Below are 20,773 nucleotides of genomic sequence, written 5' to 3' on the forward strand. Positions count from 1 at the left end.
AAACAATAAGACATTACTGAAAGAAATCGATGATGACAAAGAAATGGAAAGAAATTCCATGCACATTGATTGGAAGAATAAACATAAATGTCCATACTACCCAAAGCAATCTACAGATTCAATGAAATCCCAATTAGAATCCCAATGACATTCTTTACAGAAATAGAAAAAGAATCCTAAAATTCATATGAGGCAACAAAAGATCCAGACTAGCTAAAGCAATCCTGACAAAACAAACAAACAAACAAAGCTGGAGGTATCACAATCCCTGACTTCAAAATGTACTACAAAGCTACAGTAATCAAAACAGCCTAGTGCTGGTACAAAAACAGGTACATAGATCAATGGAACAGAGTTGAAAGCCCAGAAATAAAACCACACATCAATGGACAGCTAATTTTTTACAAAGGTGCTAAGAACACACGATAGAGAAAGGAAAGTCTCTTAAATGAATGGTGTTGGGAAAACTGGACAGCCACATGCAAAAGAATGAAAGTAGGCCATTATCTTTCACCATACACAAAAAGTAACTCAAAATGGATCAAAGACTTGAAGGTAACACCTGAAACCATATACCTTCTAGAAGGAAATATAGTTAGTACACTCTTTGACATTGGTCTTAAAATGATCTTTTTGAATACCATGTCTTCTCAGACAAGGGAAACAAAAGAAAAAATAGAGAAGTGGGACTTCATCATACTAAAGAGCTTCTCCAAGGCAAAGGAAACCAGTATCAAAACAAAAAGACAACCCACCAATTGGGAGAAGATATTTTCAAATCATATATCTAACAAGGGGTTAATCTCCATAATATATAAAGAACTCACACAACTAAACAACAACAACAAAAACAACCCTATCAAAAATTGAGCAGAGGATATGAACAGATATTTCTCCAAAGAAGATATACAGATGGCCAAATAGGTGCATGAAAAGATGTTCAACATCACTAATCATCAGGGAAATGCAAATCAAAACTACACTAAGATATCACCTTACACCCATTAAAATGGCTATAATCACTAGGACAAAAAATGAATGTTGGAGAGGCTATGGAAAAAGGGAACTCTCATACACTGCTGGTGGGAATGCAAACTGACAGGAATGCAAAAGCCACTATGGAAAACAGTATGGAGACTTCTCAAAAAACTAAAAATAGACATACTATATGACGCAGTTATCCCACTACTGGGTATCTATCCAAAGAAACTGACATCAACAATTCAAAGTGACTCATGCACCCCTATGTTCCTTGCAGCATTATTCACAATAGCCAAGACATGGAAGCAACCCAAGTGTCCATCAACCACTGACCAGATTAAGAAGATGTGGTGCATATATACGCACAATGGAATACTACTCAGCCATAAAAAAGGACAAAATTGTCTCATTAGCAACAACATGGATAGACCTGGAGGGTATTATGTTAAGTGAAATAAGCCAGAGAGAGAAAGACAAACACTGTATGATTTCACTCACGTGGAACACAAACACACACATGGACAAAGAGAACAGTTCAGTGTTTACCAGGGGAAGAGGGCTGGGGGGGTGGGCACAGGGGGTGAAGGGGAGCACTTATGTAGTGATGGACAAATAATAATTTACATCTGAAATTTCACAATGTTGTAAACTATTATGAACTCAATAAAAGAAATGTCCTTGGGGAAAAGAAAAATGTGGTCTGGAGACTTTGATGGAGGTGATGTGTGTATACGTGTGTGCACATACACACTTAAACCAGGCATGGAGTAGAAAAAAGTTGGTTATTTTCCTAATGCCAAAAATTCAACGTTATCATGCTTAAATGTTTACAAGTTGTATTTTGTTACCTGAAAACAACTTCTAAAACCATCACTTATTTATTCATACTACAAATATTTGAGTACCTGTTATGATCCAAGTAAATACCCACATTGAATAAGATAGACAAGGTGCATATAATCTGGCAATTCCAAAATCTTGTAACTACAAAGCTGTCTACTCAGAGTAAATATAGATATTATGGGTGCTAAGTGGAAGGCTATTTAGCACACTAGTGAAGGGCAGGAAATACTTCCTAAAAAGAGTGACATCTACAGTGAGTCCAAAAAGGTGAATGGAACTGGCAAGACACGTAGAGAAGAAAGGGCATTTCAGGCTGAGGGAATAGTCTTTAAAAGACACAAAAGAAAGAAAAAAGAATAATAGTTGAGAAACTGGTAATCGCAAGAATCAATCGTTAAATTTGTGTTACTAATAAATAACTAGCATTTATCGATATCCTACTAAATAGTATTTGCCTTCTTATTCACACTGCTTCTAATTTTTATAGCTTTTCAATTATCATTATTCTCATTTTACAAAAGGATAAATTTAAGGTTCAAAGAGAATAACTTGCCCTGTCAGGAAAAACTTCTAAATGTCCTAAGATGACCAAAAAATATTTCTGGGTGTCCTGTCCAGGGTGCCTTTCCAAGTTATCTCCACCTTTCTGTCTTTCCCTGTCTGAGATTCTTTTTAGATTGGCACCTGACCTAACATCTGTTGCCAATCTTCTTTTCTCTTCTTCTTCTTCTTCTTCTTCCTCTCCACAAAGCCCCCCAAGTACATAGTTGTATGTTCTAGTAGGAGGTGCTTCTGGCTGTGCTATATGGGACGCCACCTCAGCGTGGCCTGATGAGCGGCGCCATGTCCGCACCCAAGATCTGAACTGGCGAAACCCTGGGCCGCCGAAGCGGAGCACGTGGACTTAACCACTTGGCCACGGGGCTGGCCCCTGAGATATTTTTAAATTCCACAAATTATAGATAATTCATAGCATTGCAAATGATTGTTTTCCATAGATATGAAAATGAATTTTGTTCGGTGGAATTGCAACTAATTTCCCTCTCCCACGTGGAAAAAGCCAGTTTTGAATCTATTAAGCAATTTTGTATCCCACTTTCCTGGTGGCCTACAAAAATGTCTGCTCTTTGGAGCCTCCTTTGAGCTATTTGTAACATCTTACTGGTTCTCTCATTAATTAACGAGCTAAATAATACCTCTGGCATGTGTTTATGTATATTTTTATGAGTCAGGATTTTACCTTCTAAAAGAATTATTCTCTAATAGCTCCAAAGCACAATAAGTCAGAATTTGAAGGTTTGTGTGAATTCTATATGGTTCTAAAGAGAAAGTTCTTTCGTTACCCACAAATTGCTACTTCTTTCCTTTTATTCTTAAATGTTAATGCCAACATAATTTTTGTAATACCTCTTGCAAAGGGTCTCATCAAATTTTTTATACTCCATGTGAGGAAACCTACTAAAAAGTCCAGCATGAGACTACTTTCACCCTCTCACTAACTTCTTCACATAACCATAATTGCTCAGCCTCCTGTGGAATGAAAAATAATAAAAGCACCTTCTCTCATTCCAAGGCTTTTCACAGTGAGGCAACCACAAAAAGAAAGAATGAACCTACAAAGCATGCCATTAATGTTCTACCAGGTGTAATTCAAGTCAAATCCCATTGGGCAAACTCTAGGATAATTAAAATATACTGATAAATGAATAACAGAAAGGTGGCAACCTGGGGAAGAACTTACGAAACCCTTGTCTCCTGTTTTTGCTGATTATTCTTTTTGTTATGTTAGATTCCCTTTCTTGACCTTGCCTTTTTGAGAAAATTACAGATTGTTTCTCTTGAACAAAACTAATACTCAAACCTACACAATGGAAATGGGGTGGCAAATTTCACTGCAATGTAAAATACCCAACAACATAAGGGGCCACTGTTATAGTATTCATTCCATTCACAAGGAAACTGTAAAAACTTTAATTTAAAAGAAAGAAAAATCCAGGGCACACACTTATATAAAGATGTATTTGTTTACCTGCCTAACAAAATCGACAGTACGAAGCTTCTTCTGCCTGTTACAGTGACATGTGTTAAAGGTATACTTCCTTTCAAACCAAACATTTACCCTTCGCTACTGGTGAAAGGCAACAAGATCTCTTTACAAAGTCTCGTCTTTTTCAATAAATTTTGCATGAAAACATGTTATCCTGGCACAAAGTTGCCTGCTGTCACATTCGAAGTGTGATAAATGTTTAATGAAAACAACACCACACAGCTTGGTGTCAGACAACAGCTATCACACAGCCCTGCTTTGATCCAGACAGACACTTAAAAGGAGTTCTAAGCATGCTCTGCACCACAGAACTCTATAACCTATATGCAAATAGGGATAAATTAGCATAAATGACTTCCTGCTGCATAAAGAAATAAGAGGTAAAGAAAAATATGACAGCCTCTGAGAGTGTGTAACTGCTGTCAAAACTCAGGTTCCAGCATTCCCAAATCACTTCCAACATCTTCTGCCAAGCACTAGGTAAAAAAAAACCTCATCAACAGGAATTTATTACATGAAACTCTACAACTGAAGACACTGAACAGTGCCAAGGTCAAAGCTGTAACTAGCACATCTATAAAGTATGATTACTACATGGTACCAGACTTCTTATATACACTGCTTCTAACACTTACAGCTTTTTAAAGTATCATTAGCACCATTTTACAGAAGATCAAATTAAGGCACAAAGAGAATAACTTGTCCTCTGAAGGAAAAAAATTATGAATGACTTAAAAGGAGCAAAAAATTATAATTTTTGCAATTTAATTTAACTTTCCCAGACTCTAAACACCTTAGCACACTTTTTTTTAAAGATACACTATTCAGAATAGCTACATGTTCAAAGGTAGCAATTCTTAGGAAAAGTATACATTGCCTCTGTTGATATGCTTTCTGTATTTTTAGTCTATAAAGACATACCTAAAACAGTTGTGATGTAAGTACTATAACTTCTAACTACATTGCATAGTCAACTTTTTAATGAAAGGTTTTATAAATAGGTAACTAGAGGCCACGGGCTACACGTGAAGCCCAATTTCACTGCTATCCCAGTGGCTTCTGTATGTATTCTCAGAAAGATTTAAAGAAGACAACTGATTTAGCAGGAGTCACATTTCAGTATAAGAAATTCTATTTAAATACGTATATCTCCTCTCATTACCCACCGAAAAGAACTGCTTCAGTTGTCAGAATATGGATTTGTATGTCCAGAGGGAAGTTCTTACCTCTTCCTAAAAGTACAAAGCTTCAGTAAATTATGTAAAGGAAGAAAGGAAAAGATAAACTCAAGTGTTTGAGGAAAATACTCCAGAAGTCTTGATGGGTACATTTCTGAGAAGAGCAACCAGCTATTGAAAAGCTAATAAAGGAATAGTAAAAGTGGAAACTTTTCATAATAGCATGTCATAAAGGAGAAGACCCTTAGCAATACTAAATTAGCTTCCTGATGAATCCCAAAGTTACTAAATTAAGAAAGCATTTTACTAGGCAATAACTGCTTTAAACTAAACTTTTCTGGCTAGTGATTTAAATTATGATTGAAAATAGAGTGAAATCAAATCCATCCAAATTCTACTCTTAAGGATGGCACTATGATTTAAAATAAATAGTAGAATGACAATGTTGGTATTGACATATTTATTCACAACTAATTTTTCAAAAAAGTCTATAAAAGGCATTTTACAGTAGTCAACTATTCGTTATGGAGTTTGATCAAAATGTTGCTAAAGAAGGCTCAGTGACATAGGGAGCCACAGAAGACTCAGATGGGGTGTACAATGTTCACAATCACCAAACCAACTTGTAATATGAGAGGCCATAACAAGTTTCATATTTCTGATTTTTGACTCTGAGTAAAAGTCTGCTTAACAGAAAAATGCTGTTTGTGTCCAATTTCAATAATAACTCTATTATTAGTAAAATTTGTTTTCATATTGCAAAGACATATCCCTGTAAAAGAAAGACAATTACCTAATGATATGATAAATACTTACGTTTTAAAAATCGGGGGGAAAAATTAATAAAAACAAGAAAAATCTGAATCAATGTTTAAAATACAAAATATTCTTAGAAATCAAATTTATAAATGTAAAACATTAAAAATTAAAGTCATTAAACCTTCTTGATAAAATTTAAGACAAGGCTCAGTTTGTGTTTTTCTTACACTAATTTTTCATAAAGTGTCATAAGGAAAGGCATGTTTTAGAACCTATGAACTCCTGATACTCTTCCAGTTTATATTAGGTCTCCCTTATTCAGCAGATTAATAAAATGAATAGATCAATTTATGACATTATAAGACAAATTCTAAGCATGTAAATGTTCCAGGAATTTCCAGAACTGTATTTAATTAGCTGCTCTTTTTTTTGTGAGGAAGATTGGCCCTGAGCTAATATTGTGCCCATCTTCCTCCATTTTGTATGTGGGATGCCTCCACAGCACGGCTTGATGAGTGGTGCGTAGTCCGTGCCCAGGATCTGAACCCTGGGCCGCCGAAGTGGAGCACATGAACTTAACCATTATGCCACTGGGCCGGCCCCCAATCAGCTGCATTTTTAAAAAAGTTTTTCAGTATTATCTAATGTCATACCTTTTTTTCTCAAAAGTCTTACTAAAAAGCTCTTCCTCGTTATTAGGCTCATTAATTCCTACTTGAGCATTCCATTTTCTCCTGTTTTTATTTTTCCCAGTTTATAAAATGCTTCTTTATCATTATTGTACTTACTCTCCTTGCTTTGTACTTTATAAATGAATGCTTTATAGTCTATCAATATTTATATAATATTGATATTTTCATACTGGCTTGATGAAAACAAAGATTGTTATGCACAAAGAAGCAGACGCACATGGGTTGTCATTTTCCATCATGTGAAGAAGCATCTAGGTTATTTAGCACAAGTTAAAATACTTGTCATTGGATTGCACAGTCACAATGAGCTAATACATAGGTCCTAATTAAATTATTTGTAAATCTTTTTTCCTTTCTCTCCACCCACACATCTTTGGGTTTTTTTGAAAACAGTTGGAAAGAGATAGCTAATGAAACCATCATAGAAATAAATTTAATTAAAGACCTAGAAATTTTTTGTAGTTTTATTAAATATAATTCTAAATAAATAGATGAAATGCTGACATGGGAAAGTAAGGAAGGCAGACAGACAGAGAAAAGAAGGAATCAATCTTTTATGATAGATTTCTGGCCTAATCAGAGAAGAATAAGGCACAGAAAATTCTTTCAGTTCTCTTTAGCTATTTTCTAGTAAATTTTAAGCAACAGCATATCACTTGATCGCAAACACTGTATCTCATCATGAATAACTATGGATTACTACAGAAGTGAGGCTAGTGTACTGTGAAGAGTCAAGGTGCTGTGGTCAGTGGACTTGAATTAGAGGGCAAACTCTGCCACTTACTAGCTTTGTGATCATAAGTCTTCATCTGTATAAATGAGATAACAAAAGCACCTAATTCATGAAGTTATTACAAAAATTAAATGAGATAATACACATCAACTGCTTAACAAAATTCTTGAAATATATCTATTTAACATGTTAGATGCTTACTATTATCACGTTCACTGTAAGTAAAGCATTTTGTTCATAACTCATGTAGACCTAATCATATCATTACTCTACTTGAAACTTCATTGGCTTCTCACTGCCTTTCGAAATAACCCCAGTTACTAGATGGAGTAGCAACTGATGGCCTTGCGGTTTAAAGTCCCGCACGCTCTGCTTCTGCAGCCCAGGTTCAGTTCCCGGGCGCAGAACCACACAACTCATCAGCCAGTAGCCATGCTATGGCAGCAGCTCACATAGAAGAACCAGAAGAACCTACAACTATACACCACTATGTACTGGGACTCTGGTGGTGGGGGGAAAGAAAAGGAAAAAAACAAGGGAGGAAGATTGGCAATAGATGTTAGCTTAGGGCAAATCTTCCCCTGCAAAAAAAAAAGAGGAAATAACTCCAAACTCCTTAACATAACTTATAAGGTGCTCCAATAATCCTCTCCTGCTATTCCTCTTCTCCTCTACACCAACCCCTCTTAGACTTCAGATCCTCCAATACGCCATACCCCCTTGCTGGCCTCCAAGCCTTTCCACATGAAGTTCCTTTTGCATACAGCATTCTTTCCAATCTCTTCCTCCCTTCAGTGTTTAAACATCATTTCTTCTGAGCCCTTCCTGACATGCTGACTAGTCTAGATCAACCAGTTTAATGTTCATGGAAATCTCTTGCAACCAGAATATGTCAAGACTGAAGAGGAAAACCAACATACTGAGGATAGCTGGTTGGAATGATAAAAAGGGCCCAGGTCTACTTACTTCCAAACTGTTTCTAACAGTAGCAAAAAATGTACTCACGGTTTAAGCCAGATGTTAACAAACTACAACCATTGGGCCAAATCTAGCCAGCTGCCCATTTTTGTAAATAAAGTTTATTGGAATATAGCTATGCCATTCATTTAGTACTATCTATGGCTGATTTCGTGCTATAAGGGCAGATTTCAGTATGTAGTTGCAACAAAGACATATGGCCTAGAAAGCCTAAATTATTTACTGTCTAGCCCTTTACAAAAAGTTTGCTGCCCCTGGTTTAAGCTATGTCAATTAGTTTTTGTTATTTCTGTCCAAAAACATCCTAACTCATACCATGTTTCCATAGCTTCCTACTGAAAGTCATGTGATTTCACTGTAATTACTCTCCTTCTATACATGCTTCTTTTGCCACCTGCAGGAAATCTCCAAGTAGGGTTGCCCTACCACTATGCCCCTATTACCTAACATAGTACTTGACAAATAGAAGCTATTTAAATATCGTTGATGGAACAAGTGACAAATGAATGAATGAGTATGTCTGATCAATAGACAAAAAATATTTATTAACAACTAACATGTATATTAGTAATACAAAAGAATATAAGACACATTCTCTGTCCTAAATAGCTTAAAAATAAGACTAAGGAAATAAAAAATGTAAGCTTTAAAAAAGAGATAAATTATTTCTGGAGCAAAGTAGGGAGCATCTGTACATACATAAACACTACCATATTAAATGTATACACAGACACAAAAAAATCCTGATTGCAAGTCACACTAAAAGGTAAGAATTTGTGTTTCTTCAGCACTAAACAGGAGAGGTGGTACGCTGACATAATACCACCCTCTACTGTGGTCCACTAAAACCATGGAATCAGGCTACTCACAGCTTTTTGGCATCAGTACCCAGGGCCCTTCAACTGACACCTCTTATTTTGACCTTGTTCATTGTCCTTGCTGAAATTTAAGAAGTAATGACAAACACAACATTATTATCTTGTGAACCTGTCATCCAGAAATCAGTCCCTTAAACACAATCAACTCTGAGTGATGGAAGAGTCTCACCCATAAAGCCAGCCAAGACCTTCAAGACTAAGGTCACAACATCAGAACCTCTCTTGAAACAATCTGACTTTCCTTTTTTATTCCTGTTCTAATTTTTCTGACCTTTACAATGCCCTCCAAAAATGCTTTATGTAATATCAATTTTATACGACTGTGCAAATACTATTCTAAAAAAGTAAAACTTGGTGAGATGAAAGCAAAAATTTAATGACCAGTAAAAATTATAGTCACATTTCTCATAGCCATGTAATATCTAAAGTGTAAACCAAAAGAAGAAGAGAAAAGAAGGGACGAGGAGCAGGGCAGTTCCTTGACTGACATAATTTATTTGTCCTCTAAGTCCACATTTTCCAGTCTCAGAAACCTACTGTACGTCCTCTCTTCAAATCTATCATTCTCCTGACTTTCTCCCTTTATCAACAGATTTCCCCCATACTCTCCCTGATCCTCATTCCATCAAAGCAACTATGGCTACCTCAGCCTCTCTTTCCATCTAAGAAAAATCTCAGACAACGAAAATTTAGTTTGAATATTGCCATGGAATTACTGAGTCATTACTGCTTAAACTTTGCTTCAACTTACCCACGTTTGGTGTTGTGTAATTCCTTGTCCTTGCCTTTATCCTTCTCTTTCTCTCTTTTCTCCTTATCTCTGCCTTTACGTCGTTCTCTATCCCGAGACCGACTGCGAGTTCTTCTGTGACTGGATCTTTCACTGCTTCGACTATGGGAACGTAGCCGAGGTCTTGACCTGGACCTACAGCAAGTGGATTTTATTGAAGACATTCAGTGTATATTTTGCACTATGAAATGAAAATATGCTTAAAAATTATCTGAAAGAAAAGGATTTTGTTTTAGTTATGGATCCAATAATTAAATGACTGTGTGAAGTGAGAATCTAAATATGATTCTTAATGAATAAGTACTCTCAGTTAAAATAATATATGAGGGAAATACATGCTGTCAGCTTTACAAGAAATTAGGGTTCAGTCAAAAAGTATTTGCAGTTTCTCAGAGAATATAACAAATGTAAATGTACCACTCTAATTTCCAAGGACAAGGTCTTTCCTAACCCTACAGTCTCTGCTTCCATATCTATTGAACCTTATTTCTCATTTCTAACTGTCACAATAAAACTTTTCCTCTACTCTACTCTAATCCAGCTATTCTTTATATTAAATGAATGCCAGTATTAGGTAGGATACACTATGTGCTTTGAAAAAGTAAAGATTTCAGAACCTGCCTTACAGTATTGACAAGACGGCCTCTACCAGACTGATGATCCAACAGATAACTATAAAAAACAAGTATGTGAACACACTAGATAGTGACCAAAGAAGGCAGATTGTGTAGGAAGCCAATACTTGGAAGAAGGAAACAGTAATGAGAAAATTTCCCATTTTAATCAGCTTTGTTTCTGAGGATAAGCTCAAGTCTGTGCCATGCAGGACAGCAAAAACTCCAACAGAAAACATTAAGAATTTTGGCCTGAAAAACCAGAAGAAAGACTCAAGGCTACCACTGCAAAAGGAAAATGAAAGGAGAATCCTGGAAAAGAGTCAGAGGAGGAACCCAAAAATTCTAGATATAAACTCTATGCAATCTCTGGCTGAACCCTACATTATGCATGTGAAGGACAGACTCCAAACAGCCATGAATAAAAGAATTGAACTAAAATTTCAACTGCTAGAAAAGTGATAGGATTTATGCAATTTTAATTCAACTAACATACTTTCCTGATTAAACAAACAAGTATAAAACCAAAAGCTCAATATTCTTCAGAGGAATATAAGAGAATCCAGAGTATTCAAAACATGACATTCACCATGTCCAGAATAATATCTAAAATTACCATATACACAACAAAATATGAAAAATGTGATCCACTCTCAAGAGAAAAGAGAATCAATGAAGACCAACTCTGAGATGAACCAGATAGTGGAATTAGCAGGCAAGGACTTTAAAGTACAAAGTATAACGATGTTTGTCATGAGTATAAAGCTAAGAAATATCAGCAGAAAAAACCTAGAAAAAGTGAGAAATTCTATAACTCAAAAATATCTGAAATTAAAATTATGCCAAATGGGATTAAAAGCAGATTAGTAACAACAGAGGAAAGAATGTGTGTACTCGAAAATAAATAAATCAAAATTATCCAAACTGAAGAAATGAAAGGAAAAAAAGATTGTTAATAAGAAAAGAAAAACAGTTCTTCTGGGATCTGTGTGACAATGTTTAAATGTCTAACAGTTTTATTTAAACCCAGAAGTATAGAAAATAATAAGACAGAAATTTTTTTTTAAGCAGTGGCCAAAATTTCCCCAAATTTAGTGAAAGATAAATTTACAAATTCTAGAAGCTTAGTGAACCTCAAGATAAATATGAAGACCATGACTAGTAACGCTACAGTTAAACTAATGAAAACTAAAATTAAAGAGTAATCTTTAAAGTATTCAGAAAAAAACCTTGACACATTACATACAGGAGAGCAAGGATATGAATTACTGATGGCTTCTCATCATAAACAACAGAGATTAGAAGACAGTGGAATAAAATTCTTAACATGGTTAAAGAAAAAAAGTCAACCCAGAATTTTATATCCAGCAAAATAACCCTCAAAAGTGAAAGCAAAATACAAATATTCCTTGAGATAAAGGAAAAATAAACTATAATCATCAACAGTAGATCTGCAATACAATTAGTACTAAAGTAAGTTGTTCAGGCTGAATAGAATGATAGAGAATGAGAATAGATAGAAACCTGGATCTTTGGGGAAAAAATTGAAGGTCACTGGAAATGGTAAGCATACGAGCAAATATAAAAAACTACTTCCCTTAATAGATTTAAAATACATATATGTACTTAAAGTAAAAATTATGATGTTTCACCATAGGGGTTAAAATGAAAATAAATATAATATGTATAATCTCTATAGAATAAAGAGGTTAAATATATGGGGCACATAAATGGATCTATACAGTTCTAAGATTTCTTAATTTCATGTGAATGGTGAAAGAGTAACTCTAAGTACACTGAAATGGTGAGGGAATATATGTAATCCTTACACCAATCACTCAAAGAAAAAAAGGAAAAAAAATGCAAAGAAGAATGAACTAAAAAGGAATTCTTAAAAATATTCCTTAAGATTCTTGAGAGTGACATTAGCAACAGAGGAGTAAGCTGTTCCCTCTGTCTCTCCCCCTTCAAACTACAACAAAATGGACATTCATTGTTCAGCAGATGACACCCACACATTACATCAGGACACCTAAGAGACACAAGCTGCTATACATCCGAAGGAGGATGGACTATCTAGGGAGATGGCGTTGAAAACTGAGCACACTCCAGCCCCAGGAAGCCATGTACACATATGTGACTGCTCTCCCGGCTGGAGTGCCCATAGCACCACTGTGGCCCCCAGGGTGCAAGTGCACTTCAGCACAGCTGCAGGAACAGGTAACGTCAGCCCTGAGCTCCTCCATGATCACACTCTGGACCAGTGGGAGAGCCCACAGTGCCGCCACAGTCCCAGGGAGCAGCCCAGGCTCAGACCCAGTGAAGAGGATCTGCCCACCAAGCATAATGGTTGGTGCAACTCAGGAGGAGGTGGGAGTGGATCTGCATGCCTCAACGAAAAAACTCCCGGCTGCTCTGAATGCCCATGGTACCACTGCAACCCCAAAGATGGGAGTGTGTCTTGGAGGGACTGTGGGAGCAAGTGGAAGTAGCCCTGAGCACCCAAGTGATCACTCTCTCATCCAGTGGGAGAGCCCACAGTGCTGCTGCAGTGCCAGGGAGTGGTTCTGCCTTGGACCCAGTGGGGAGGTCCCACCCAACCAAGCACAAGAGCTGATGTGTCCTTAGGGGAGATGACAGCTGAGGTGCATGCCTGGGTGAATGAGCTCCCGGCTGCTGTGAATGCTTATAGTACCGCTGCAGCCCAGAAAGGGGAGTGCATCTTGGGTGGATTGTGATAGCAGGTGGTGGCAGCCCTGAGCCCTGACATGATTGCTTTCCCTTTGGTGAGAGAGCCCACAGGGTCACTGCAATCCCAAGGAAAGGTCCAGGCTCAGACAGGCATAGCTGACAGGGATAGTGGGGGGCTCAGTGGAGGCAGGTAGAACATGCAACAAAATAAAATCACTATGCAAAAGCACAAATCCACCCCATCAAATAGTATGAAGAAACATATTAGTACTCCAGACCAGAAGAAAAAAGACAAACACACAGAAATCAATCTTGAAGGCAGAGAAATCTACAATCTAAATGACAGAGAATTCAAAATAGCTATCATAAACAAACTCAATGAGTTACAACAGAACTCAAAAAGATAGTTCAATGAAATCAGGAACAAAATCAACGAAGGGAGAGAATTCTTCACAAAAGAGATTGAAAGCATAAAGAAAAGTCAATCAGAAATGTTGGAGATGAAAAACACAACGAATGAGATAAAGAAAAATCTTGAATCATTAAATAACAGAGCTGATATTATGGAGGATAGAATTAGCAGACTATAGGATAGGAATATAGAAATGCTTCAGAAGAGGACAGGAGAGAATTAAGACTAAAAAGAAAACAAGGAATTCTTCATGAAATATCCAACTCAATCAGGAAACGTAATATAAGGATTATAGGTATTTCAGAGGGAGAAGAGAGGATGAAAGGAGCAGACATCTTGTTCAAAGAAATAATAGCTGAGAACTTCCCAAACCTGGGAAGGAGCTGGAAATACAAGTAAAAGAAGATAATAGAACTCCTAATTACATCAATATAAAAAGACCTTCTCCAAGGCATATATTAGTAAAACTGGCAAAAGTCAATGAAAAAGAAAAAATATTAAGGGCAGTAAGACAGAAGAAAATAACCTACAAAGGAACCCCTACCAGGCTTTGAATGGATTTCTCAGCAGAAACCTTACATGCTAGGAGAGAGTGGAATGATATATATTCAACATTCTGAAAGACAAAAACTTTCAGCCAAGAATAGTATATCCAGTGAAAATATCCTTCAGATATGGTGGAGGAATAAAAACCTTCCCAGATAAACAAAAGTTGAGGGAGTTCATTGCCACAAGACCCCCCCCCCCACAAGATATGATCAATAAGGCCCTCGTACCTGAAAAAGAAAGGGTTTACAAAGCCTTGAGCAAGGACATAAACATGAAGACAAAATCAGAAAACTGCAACTCTCCATGAGAACAGATTAGCCAAAACTTAATTATAACCTTAAAGATAAGGGGAAAGAAAACATACAAATAAATATAATCACTTCATTTTAACCACAAACTCACAATACAATATGGAATAAGTTATGACAACAACAACTTAGAAGGGGAAGAGGTAAAGGATGGAAACTCTTTAGACCAAAGGAATAAGACGCTATCAGAAAACAGACTATCTCATCTATGAGATCTTTCATACAAACCTCATGGTAAGCACTAAACAAAAATTCAGAAGAGCCACAAATGATAAATAAAAAGTAAGAAAACCATCACAGAGAGTCACCAAACCAAATTGTGAGTCCAAAACACATGGGATGAGAAACAAGGAAAAGATAGAACAACTGGAAAACAGGCGATAAAATGGCAGCACTAAGCCCTCATATATCAGTAATCACTCCATATGTAAATGGGTGAATGCCCCAATCAAAAAACACAGAGTGGCTGGATGGATTGGAAAACAGGACCAAATAATATGCTGCCTCCAGGAAAAACACCTCAGCTCTAAAGATAATCACAGGCTCAGAATGAAAGAATGGAAGATGACACTCTAAGCAAGCTAATGGCAAACAAAAGAAAGCAGGTGTTGCCATACAAATAACAGACAAAGTAGACTTCAGGATTAAAAAGGCAATGAGAGACAAAGAGAGGCAGTATATAATGATAAAAGGGACATTCCACCAAGAGGATATAAACACTTATATATGCATCTAACACAGGAGCACCAAAGTACATAAAGTGACTATTAATTGACCTAAAATGAGACATTAACACCACCACAATAATAGTAGGGGGCCTTAACACCCCAATTTCATCAATGGCTAGGTCTACCAGACAGGAAGTTAACAAGGAAATAGTGTAACTAAACGAAAAAGAGATCAGATGGACTTAATAGATATATATAGAAAACTCCACCCCAAATCAGCAGAATACACATTTTTCTCAAGTACACATGGAACATTCTCGGAGACATATGTTGAGAAACAAGGAAAGCCTCAATAAATTTAAGAAGATTGAAATCATGTCAAGTATTTTTTTAATTAGCACCTGAGCTAACAAATGTTGCCAATGTTTTTTTCCCCCTGCTTTTTCTCCCAAAATCTCCACAGTACATGGTTGTCTATGTTTTCAGTTATGGGTCCTTCTAGTTGTGGTATGGGGCAGGCTGCCTCGGCATGGCCTAACAAGTGGTGCCATGTCTGTGCCCAAGATTCAAACTGGTGAAACCCTGAGTCACCGAAGCAGAGTGTGCAAACTGAACCACTCGGTCAGGGGGTCAGCCCCTCAAGCATCTTTTTTGAACACACTGTTATGAAACTAGAAATCAACTACAAAAAAGAGCTGGAAAAGAGACAAATGTGGAGACTAAACAACATGCTACTGAACAACGAATGGATCAATGAAGATATTAAAGGAGAAAGCAAAAAATATCTGGGGACAAATGAAAATGAAAATACACCATACCAAGTCTTATAGTATACAGCAAAAGAGATCCTAAAGGAAAATTCATAGCAATACAGGCCCACCTTAACAAACAAGAAAAATCTCAAATGAGCATCTTAAACTACACCTAACAGAACTGGAAAGAGAAGAATAAACAAAGCCCAAAGTCAGTAACAGGAGGGAAAGAATAAAAATTAGAGCAGAAATAAATGAAATTGAAACCAAAAAAACAGAAGAAAGGATCAATGAAACTAAGAGCTGGTTCTTTGAAAAGATAAACAAACTTGACAAACCTTAGCCAGACTCACTAAGAAAAGAAAAGAGAAGGCTCAAATTTAAAAAATTAGAAATGAAAGAGGAGAAATTATAACAGATACCACAGAAATACAAAAGATTCCAAGAGAATACTATGAAAGAGTATATGCCAACAAATTGAACAATCTAGAAAAAACAGATAAATTCTTAGACTCATACATCCTCCCAAAACTGAACCAATAAGAATAGAGAATCTAAACAGACCAATCACAAGTAAACAGATTGAAATAGTAATCAAAAACTGCCAAACAATAAAAGTCCAGCACCAGATGGTTTCTCTGGAGAATTCTATCAAACATTCAAAGAAGATTCAATACCTATCCTTCTCAAGCTATTCCTAAAATTTGAAGAAGACACAACACTTTCTAATACATTTCACAAGGCCAACATCACCTTGATCCCAAAGCCAGACAAAGAAAATACAAAGAAGAAAAACTACAGGCCAATATCACTGATGAACACAGATGCAAAAATCCTCAACAAAATACTGGCAAACCAAATACAGCAATACATCAAAAGGATAATACACCATGATCAAGAAGGATTTATACCAGGGACACAGGGATGGTTCAAGATCTGCAAATCAATCAATGTGATATACCACATTAAAAAAACGAGGAGTAAAAACCACATGATCATCTCAATAGATGCTGAGAAAGCATTTGACAAGATCCAATATCCATTTGTGATAAAACCTCTCAATAAAATAGATATAGAAGGAAAGTACCTCAACATAATAAAGGCCATACATGATAAACCCAGCGCCAACATCATAGTCAATGGGGAAAAACTGAAGCCATCTCTCTGAGAACAAGAACAACACAAGGGTGCCCAGTCACACCACTCTCATTCAACATGGTTCTGGAGGCTTTTGGCCAGGGCAGTTAGGCAAGAAAAAGAAATAAAAGATAGCCAAATTGGCACGGAAGAAGTGAAACTCTTGCTGTTTGCAGATGACATGATTTTATATATAGAAAACTCTAAAGACTCCATCAGAAAACTATTAGAAGTAATCAACAATCACAACAAAGTTGTAGGGATACAAAATTAACTTAGAAAAGTCAGTTGCAGCGGGCCAGCCCCGTGGCTGAGTGGTTAAGTTCGCGCACTCCGCTGCAGGCAGCCCAGTGTTTCAACGGTTCGAATCCTGGGCGCAGACATGGCACTGCTCATCAGGCCATGCTGAGGCGGCATCCCACATGCCACAACTAGAAGGACCCACAACTAAGAATATACAACTATGTACCAGGGGGCTTCGGGGAAAAAAATAAAGTCTTTAAAAAAAAAAAAGTCAGTTGCATTTCTACACTCTAACAATGAACTAACAGAAAGAGAAGTCAAGAATACAATCCCATTTACAACTTCAACAAAAACAATAAAATATCTAGGAATAAATTTAACCAAGGAGGTGAAAGACCTATACAATGAAAACTATGACATTATTGAAAGAAATGGATGATAACATAAAGAAATGGAAAGATATTCCATGCATACGGATTGGAAGAACACAGTTAAAATATCCATACTACCTAAAGCAATCTACAGATTAATGCAATCCCAATTAGAATCTCAATGACATTCTTCACAGAAATGGAACAAGGAATGCTAAAATTCATATGGGGTGACAAAGACCCTTAATAGCTAAAGCAATCCCAAGGAAAAAGTACAAAGCTGGAGGCCTCACAATCCCTGACTTCAAAATATACTACAAAGCTATAGTAATCAAGACAGCATGGTACTGGCACAAAAACAGACACACAGATCAATGGAAGAGAATTGACAGCCCAGAAATAAAACCACACATCTACAGAGAGCTGATCTGTGATGAAGGAGCTAAGAACATATACTGGAGAAAGGAAAATCTCTTCAAATAAATGGTGTTGGGAAAATGGGACAGCCACATGCAAAAGAATGACAGTAGATCATTATCTTTCACCATACACAAAAATTAACACAAAATGGATTAAAGGTGTGAAGGTAAGACATGAAATCACAAAATTCCTAGAAGAAAATATAGGCAGTGACTCTTTGATATCAGCCTTAGATGGATCTTCTCAAATACCATATCTACTCGGACAAGGGAAACAAAAGAAAAAATAAACAAGTGGGACTTCATCAGACTAAAGAGCTTTTGCAAGGCAAAGGAAACCAGGAACAAAATGAAAAGACAACCCACCAACTGGGAGAAAATATTTGCAAATCACATATCTGACAAAGGGTTAATCTCCAAAATATATAAAGAACAGATATAACAAAACAACACAAAAACAAACAACCCCATAAAAAAATGGGCAGAGGACATGAAAAGACCTTTTTCCAAAGAAGATATATGGATGGCCAACAGGTACAGGAAAAGGTGTTCAACATCACTAATCATCAAGTCAATGAAAATCAAAACTACAAGGAAATATCACCTGTTAGAATGGCTATAATTACCTTGACAAAAAACAACAAATGTTGGAGAGGATGTTGAGAAAAGGGAACCCTCATACATTATTGGTGGGAATGCAAACTGGTGCAGCCACTACGGAAAACAGCAAGGAGACTTCTCAAAAAATTAAAAATAGAAGTACCATATGACCCAGCTATCCCACTACCAGCTATTTATCCAAAGAACTTGAAATCAACAATTCAAAGAGACATGCACCCCATATCCCTTGCAGCATTATTCACAATCACCAAGACATGGAAGCAAACCACGTGCCCACTGACTGATGACTGGATAAAGAAGATGTGGTATCTATATATACAACAGAATACTACTCAGCCATAAAAAAGACAAAATCATCCCATTTGCAACAACATGGATGGAACTTGAGGGTATTATGTTAAGTGAAATAAGCCAGACAGAGAAACACAAACACCATATGGTTTCATTCATATACGGAAGATAAACAAATACACAGACAAAGAGAAGAGATTAGTGGTTACCATAGGGGAAGGGGGTTGGAGGGGGGCATAAGGGGTAAAGGGGCACATTTATATGATAACTGATAAATAGTAATGTACAATTGAAATTTCACAATGTTATAAACTATTATGACCTCATTTATTAAAAAAATTCATTAATCCAAAAAGAGGCTGGAAAAGAAGTACAAAGGAACCAAAACCAGAGGGACATAGATAAAATAAATAACAAAACGATAGGCTTAAATCCAAATGTATCAAGAAATACATTAAATATTAATGAACTAAATACTTTAATTAAAAAGCAGAGTTTGTCCAAATGAATTAAAAAGCAATACATACATACTTTAAATATACAAACACAGAATGTTGAAAGTAAGTGGCTAAAAATAGATGTATCATGCAAACAGTAAGTACAGCAAGGCTGGAATGAATATCAGAAAAACTAGACTTCAAAGCTAAGAGTATCATCCAAAATAAAAATGGGTACTTCATGATGATCAAAGGGTCAATTCATAAGTAGAAATCAAACATATTATGGTTATCTGACCACAAGAGAATTAAATTAGAACACAGTAACAATAAAACATCTGGAGAAAACCCAAATACACTGAAATTAAATAACACACTTCTAAATAATTCATTGGTCAAGGAAGAAATGACAAGAGAAATTAGGAAAAAAAACATATTTTGAACTGAATAACAATGAAAATACAACTTAGAGAATTTGTGGGATGCAGCTAAAGCAATGTTTAGAGAAAAATTTATAGCTTTAAATGATTATATTACAAAAGAAAAGTCTAAAATCAATTACCTAAGGTTCCACTCTGAAAAGCTAGAAAAGCAAGAGCAAAGTAAACCAAAAATAGACAGAAAAAAAACCAAAACATTAAAAAGCAAAAATCAATGGAATAGAAAGCAACAAAGAATTAACACAGTTAAAATCTGGTTATCTGACAATATCAATAAATTTGGTAAATCCATAGTTAGACTGGTCAAGCAAAAAAGAAAAAGCATTTACTTTTACATAAATTACTAAAAACAAAAGAAAGTGGAAGACAGAAAGATCTCATGAACCAGTCCTGGGTACTTACGACATACGTAGGCCTTGAAGAGAAGTACAGGGGTTTAAGTGGCAACAACGTCTGTCTATTTTCATCCCTAACTGGTTCACTCAGTGAATGAAGAACAACATTGTATCAGAACAGCACAAACTTTTTTTAATATGTGATTTTCTGAAGTAACAATAGTAACTGCTAGTAACGTCAACATGAGTTTATTACCCAAATTTACAAAAATTAATTTCCACCATTTTCTCTTAAAGTTTGACTACTCCCTCTCTCAATTTTGATACATGACTTCTTTCCACATAAAGTTTTAATTTATCATCACAATTTATTGCCCCCATAGATGTTACATTACTCATTCCTAATTAATCTATTATATGTCGATATATAAAATCTTAACAGATTATTCTAAAATCTTTGAAAAACCAGAATTTAAAGTCTTCTGATTAAAAGAAAGTAATAACATAAAAATGGAGGAGGGACATTTTTTGTGATAACCTCAGTCACTACATATAAATTACATGTATGTATACATACAGTATATTATTTTAATTTGGTTCTATATT

The 20,773-nt window shown here is 36.0% G+C and overlaps 1 protein-coding gene across 1 annotated transcript in view; it reads right to left on the reverse strand.

The window, feature by feature from the left end:
* The window catches only part of RSRC1 (arginine and serine rich coiled-coil 1), a 394,875-nt gene that overhangs the window by 279,988 nt on the left and 94,114 nt on the right, over nt 1–20,773 (reverse strand). The window contains exon 5 of the mRNA XM_046659843.1: nt 9,841–10,014. Coding sequence (XP_046515799.1) covers nt 9,841–10,014 — 174 coding nt within the window. The remainder of the gene's footprint in view (nt 1–9,840; nt 10,015–20,773) is intronic.

The sequence above is a fragment of the Equus quagga genome, chromosome 4, assembly GCF_021613505.1.
Source record: "Equus quagga isolate Etosha38 chromosome 4, UCLA_HA_Equagga_1.0, whole genome shotgun sequence".
NCBI lineage: Eukaryota > Metazoa > Chordata > Mammalia > Perissodactyla > Equidae > Equus > Equus quagga.